This window comes from Sorex fumeus, unplaced genomic scaffold, assembly GCF_029834395.1.
Source record: "Sorex fumeus unplaced genomic scaffold, SorFum_2.1 ptg000047l, whole genome shotgun sequence".
Taxonomy (NCBI): domain Eukaryota; kingdom Metazoa; phylum Chordata; class Mammalia; order Eulipotyphla; family Soricidae; genus Sorex; species Sorex fumeus.
Genome location: NW_026606104.1, coordinates 36,035,773 through 36,041,772, shown reverse-complemented (window position 1 = coordinate 36,041,772; position 6,000 = coordinate 36,035,773). Strand labels below are relative to the sequence as shown.

Sequence of the window (6,000 nt, the reverse complement as noted above, 5' to 3'; positions counted from 1 at the left end):
GCCCAAGGGTGGGGACTTAACAATCGACTAGCTCTGCCCTCACCCAGCTGTGTGGGTCAGGAGACAGCCTAGCCTTGTGGCTGGAAGTGAGTCAGCATTGAAGGCTGGCCCTCTGGGTGAGACAAGGACCAATCCCTTACCCCAACCTGCTTCCCACTGCCAAAGAGAATGGGTGATCTTGTCTGTGGGGCCAGGAACCTGCTGGTCTGAAAATCCTCCTTCAAAGTTCTGGGGGAAGCTTGTTACAGCTCCAGCTCCTTCAAGAAACAAACACCTGGGCATTTATCCCTTCCTTGTTGCCCCAAGACTGGGCATGCAGGGAAGGGTCTGGATGGAGCCTGGATGGTGAGAAATGGAACCTCTGTGGACTGGGGCTTGGCAGGCATCGGGCCTTTGGCAATAAACAGAGGGAGCTCTATTATGGCACCTCCTCTGAGATCCCTTGGACTCCTCACTGACACGTCCTCCACACGGGTCCCCTCCTCCTCTCCGCTGAGCCAGCTGAGAGGGCCAGACAGAACCTTGGGTTTCTGCCTCAGAGCCAGTGGCTCCAGGTGGCCCGTTTGGGTCATTCCCCTAAGCAGGCTCAGACTGACAGGTCCTCCTCCTGGTGAAGCCTCTTTCTGGTCTTCCTGGTGCCCTGCCTTGGGTAGATCCCAGGACCCCTAGCAGAGGTATATGTAGGGAGGGTTCCAACACCCTTGCAATGCCTGCGTGGCTCCCTGGGAAGATGCCAGGCTGAGGGCCCCTTCTCTGCTGGAGTCCCAGTGTCCAGAGGGGAGAGAGGCCATGGTGCGAGCCCTGCACCTCGCCAGCTTTACCCCCACCTCTGCTGGGGCGCCCATGGGAGCCAAGTCCCAAGGGCTCTGGGCTCTCACCCACATAGCATCCTCCTTCGGGTGATCGCGGTGCTCTGGTCAGGGTGAGATTGGATCATGGGGCCTTCAGGGACACGGAGGCCAGGCCAGGACAAACCATGGCTGGCCAGAAGCCTCATTGGGGGAGAGCAGTGGGCAGGCTCTGGGGGGCATGAGATATCCCTCACCACAGGCGAACACAATGCAGGCTACAGGGATAGGAATGGGCTCCTTCCCAGCCTCCTGAGACCCCAGAGCGGAGAAAGGACAGAGGCTGGGCGGTGCGGGGTCCAAAGGGCTGGGCAGGGGCTCTGGCTGGAGCGCCCACCCGCCCGCAGCCTAGTAGGCCTGGCCAGTTTCCACAGGCAGCAGTCCCAGCACGGCCGAGTGCTCCCCAAGCTTCATGCGGCGCTGTGTGGACAGGCTCACGTTTTTGGCCAGATAATCAACAGCAGCTAGAAAAGAAAAGAAAGAGAAAAGCTTAGAAAGCAAGATTCTGTCTGCCTTTCTTCCACCTGCTCTCTTCCCACCCACTCCCCCACACACAGAGGCATCCATTTATCATTTATCATCCACCCCTTTATCTATCATTTATCAGTTTATCAGCTCCCTGCCACTCCAGCTATCCAGTCACATATGTAGACACACATGTGCACATGAATCCATCCACCATCAATCCATTCATCCATCCATCCATTTATCCAGTTATCAGTTCACTTATCCTGTCCACCCACCTATTCATGCATGCATTCCTTCATTCAGCTGTCAGTTTTATCTCCCCACTCTCTGTCCATCCACTCACCTGTCCATCTATCCACCTATCCATCTGTCCATCCACCCAGCTTCATAAATCTCACCTTCGCCCCAACAATTCACCATTATTTACACCAAACCTATTATTTGTTCAGTTCTGTTGTGGTTTCTTCTAGGGTGGGACAAAAGTTATACACAAATTGTTGGGGGAAAAAAATATCAGTCCCTCTTTCCAATAAATCCTTTCCATCTGCCTATGATGGGGGAGATCTAGTGAGTCCCATGTGGTACCAATGTAAATGAGGGCACCAACCTTCTCTGGACCCTGGGGCCAGCTCCTGAGTAGGGCAAAAGTCCTTTCTCAGAAATCAAAGCATCCTTGGTAGGTGAGCTCGTGGTCCCTGGAGGGGAGCCGGGTGCCGACAGGAAGATGGCTGAGACCTTCAGCCCTCTTAGTTCTGATAACCCAGGGGAAAGGCTTGAGCTCTGAGGGTATGTGCTTGTGTGCTAAGAGGGCAAACAGGACTCTCTGCACAGTAATAATGAACACTCAAGTTCACACCACAGTGGTACCTGTATGCGCATGTGCACAGATGTGTATGAAGAGAACTATGGAATGTCTATATACGCAGACACAGCTGTGCCCAGGAAAGTCCTCAGGAGTCAGGCAGACAGGAGCGTCTGTGCACGTGAGTGCTGGGACAACCACTTGGCATGCCCGTTCCGGCCCTGTACCCCGAGTGCTTGCTGTCCCAGCTGTCCTCCGAGAAACTGCAGCCATCATGGGAGACCAGAGTGATAGGACAGCAGTCAAGGTGCTTGCCTTGTATTTGGCCGAGCCGGGTTCGATCCCCAGCATCCAGATGGCCTCCTGAGCTGCCAAAGTGATTCCTGAGTGCAGGGCCAGGAGTAAGCCCTGATCATGATGGCTCCCAAGCCGAAACAGAACAAAAAAGCAGCAGCAGCAGCAGCAATAGGCCTGCTCAAATGCTTTGACCGTCATGGGACCAAGGCCTCCTGGGGCCCCCAGAGGCAGCCTCTATGGCTGGAAGGTGCGTCTGTGGACAATGCACACAGCTCCATACCTGGCAATGCCAGGGTGCAGAGGCTAGAGGAAGTTGGAGAGTGGCAGGAGGGGTCTGAACCGGACCACCCCCTACACCCCGCAGCCCTCTACATGACTCCAGAAGTGGGGACATGTGTGGAGGGCAGGGGAATGGGGCAGGAGGTGATGGAGGCCAGAGTCGTGGAGGTCTGTAACCTACCACAGGACTCTGGGGTTCAACGATGGCTTGTCAACTCCTGTGTGGGGCTGACCCCCACCTCCCCTCCCCGAGCCCGAAATCGTCCTCTGAAAAATTGGGGTATAATTTTTCAGGGGGTTGATGAGTGGCTGAGGAGTGCCTGAGAACATGCAGAAAAGGGGTCAGGGTGCTCCGGACCCCAGTGTGCTGGGGCTCATGGTTCTTCCCCAGCAGATATGGGAATTAAAAAGCAGATGTGATCGAGGAGAGGAGCAAGAAGGGGAAGAACCACAAATGCAGCTCTCTGGGCTGTGGCAGCCCACCCCAGGCCTATGTCCTCTGTAGAATGGAGAGAACAAATCCCCATTTCTGCTGCCACAAGGCCAGAATAAGAGATTCTGTGATAAGGCACAGAGATATGCAAATGCCCTGGGGTCTTTTAGGAGTATCTGGACCTTGGGTCCCTCCACTTCTGAGCTCTAAGGCCTGAGCCCCTGTATCTGCAGTCACCCAGCCAGCTTGGCTCCCAGGTGGGAAGGGCAGGAGTAAGTGGAGGCTTTACACTGGGGCTGGGTGGATGGGTGAGAGAATCACCCATTTCTGCCTCAGGAGCACGCTTCATCTTTGGCCATGCTATCTCTGCTATTTGCAGTCACCATGTTTGGGAGGAGGGGAGACGGGGGCCACACGGATGCTCAGGACTGCTCTGGGCTCTGGGCTCGGGGATGGTGCCCAGAGGCCCATGCAGTGCTGGGGATGGAATCAGAACCGCACTCGTCCAGACTGGCAGGCCAGCTCCTAATGACCCCCGTGACCTTCTCCAACTGCCTCCTACACAATGAGCCTCCCGAAGAGTAGAGCACCTTACAACGTCAGAGACTTAGTGTACCCCCATCCTGCTGGGGCTTGTGCCCATTTCAGGTAATGCCAGAGACGGGCCCCACTGGGCCCGAGTCAGGAGACATTCCTGGAGTCACAAAAGGCTCTGCTGAACCCCCTCCTCATTCCACACCTTGCCAGGCCCTGATGCCAGTCTCCCTGGCTCTGCTGGTGGGTGGGCTGGAAAGATGAACCTGCCAGAGACCTACGGTGGTCCATGTGATCCTCTGACCAAGCACTGGCTTCAGGGTCACCAGCAGCTCCCACAATTCTTCCAGCAGCCCCACGGCTTTTGATTTGGGGCTTCTCGGTATACAAAGTTGGAAACTGAGGCTTGGGAAGATGGCGGGCCCAGAGTCACACTCAGCACAGGGCTGGGAGGAGCCTGATGCCATCCTGCTGCCATCTCTGCCCCACTGTCTCCCGCCTACCCTCTCCCCGTCACCAGCAGCAGCCTAGCACCCAGGCAAAACTTCCCCGGGCTCTGCCAAGGGGGGCCGAGGAAGGCCCCGGAAGCCCAACTTCCCTGACAATGAGGGTCACTTCAAGGATACCCGTGGCACTGCCAGGCCTGTCTCTCCTGGGGGGTCGAGCCTGGGCGGGCGAGGGCAGGGTCGTGATACTTCTCATGACGGCCTCTGTCAGCAGCCCTCCCTGTCCCTCTGTCTCTCCGTGTCTCCCCTCCTCTGCCTCGCACCCGCGCCTGGGCCCTCAACATCTCAAATTAGATTAATCGGGAGTTGGCAGGAGCTGTAGCCGTGATGCCAACCGGTAAACAAATCTCAGCCGTCAGTGACTCGTCAGCCCGCGGCCCCAGAGGAGGACCCTTCTAGACACAAATTCTTATTAGACTTGTCAGATCTATTAAAATTCTTTTCACACTTCTGCGTTCTATCAGCCCCATCATTAGTACGGCCCTGGCCTCTGGGAACACCAGGGCCATATTAATCTGCCTGGGGCCTCCTCCCTCCCACCCCCACCAACCCCCCCCCCCCCACCACCATACACCTCCAGGGAAGAGACAGACAGACGGACGGAGACGGAAAAGATGTGGCAGCATCCCACAGGAAGGCAGAGGCCCTGGAGAGGGGGTGGATCCTGCTGCTTGCCACTCTGGATAACTGTCCACTCCAGGAGTGCAGGGAGGAAGGATGGGCGGAGGCGGGGCCGGGGCGGGGCCAGAGCAGGGGCGGGGCCAGAGCGGGGCGGGGCCGGGGGCGTGACCAGGGTGGGTGGGTGGGGGCGGGGCTTGTGCACCGGGATTCCCAGGACTGGGGCATCTCAGGCCAACCAGGCTCTGGGCTCTGAAGCCCTCGTGCACCGAACAGGAAGGAGGCCCCGAACCCTGTCGTAAGGTGTCATAAGGACGAAGGCATCACAGAGGCTCAATCCACAGCCATCTCTCCTTACACACCCTGTCCTTCTGAAGCCACGCACTGCTCGGTGAAGGCTCAGGGAGCAATGTCCTCTGTGTGTGTGTGTATGTGTGTGTGTGTGTGTGTGTGTGTGCGCGCCTGTGGCCCTGGCCGTGAGCCCACGTGCGAATGTGTTCGAAGTGCAGTGTTAATGAGCGTCTTCAGCAGGGACCTCTCATCTACTTATGGATTGTGTGACCCTTGGCAAAAGTCCTGCCCCCCCACCCCCACCCCACGGAGCCTCAGCCTCAGTCGTCTCGACAACCAACAACAAATGTCTGTCTTGGATTTTTGTTGTTGTTGTTGTTGCTGTCGTCATTTGTTTGAGAATTTTGTGACATCAAGGACAAGCCTTTTGCCTAATGTCTGATGAACTAAAGCTCACATACGTGCCAGGTGTGAGCCAAGGACCCACTGGGTGGGTGAGGGCATCTGACTCTTGTCCGCAGACGGCAGGAGCTCAGCGCCCACTGACAGCCGGTCAGTGAGAACATGTGCCCTGGGCCATCTCCAAACCTCAAAGGAACAGTGGGAAAACCTTGAACTGACCCGAGTCTGACCCTGGGAGCCCATTTCACAGATGACGAAACTAAGTCTCAGAGAGGCCAGTGACTCGCTTATACAACCAGTGGCAGAGGGGTGAGCTCGGCCTCGGGTCCACCCAGTCCCAGTGGAGGCCGAGGAGTGGGGAGCTGTACTGGGGTTCGCAGGGAGGCTGGAGAAGGGGCGCGGGAGGGGTCCTGAGCTGTGCCAGGAGAGCGGAGGAGTAGAGGGGAGGGTGGGGGGCCGGAGGGTGTGGAGGAAGGGGAAGTCTCTGTCCAGCCTGCCTGAGAGAGAGAGCGGGCGGGAACA

The 6,000-nt window shown here is 57.2% G+C and overlaps 1 protein-coding gene across 3 annotated transcripts in view; it reads right to left on the bottom strand.

Annotated features, from left to right (window-relative positions):
* Positions 1-1,184: 1,184 nt before the first annotated feature.
* PAX7 (paired box 7) overlaps positions 1,185-6,000 on the bottom strand; it is a 108,310-nt gene continuing 103,494 nt past the window's right edge. For all 3 annotated transcript variants that reach the window (XM_056123314.1, XM_056123316.1, XM_056123315.1), the window contains exon 9: positions 1,185-1,312. In XM_056123314.1, the coding sequence (XP_055979289.1) occupies positions 1,197-1,312 (116 nt within the window). In that variant the 3' untranslated portion in view covers positions 1,185-1,196. The remainder of the gene's footprint in view (positions 1,313-6,000) is intronic.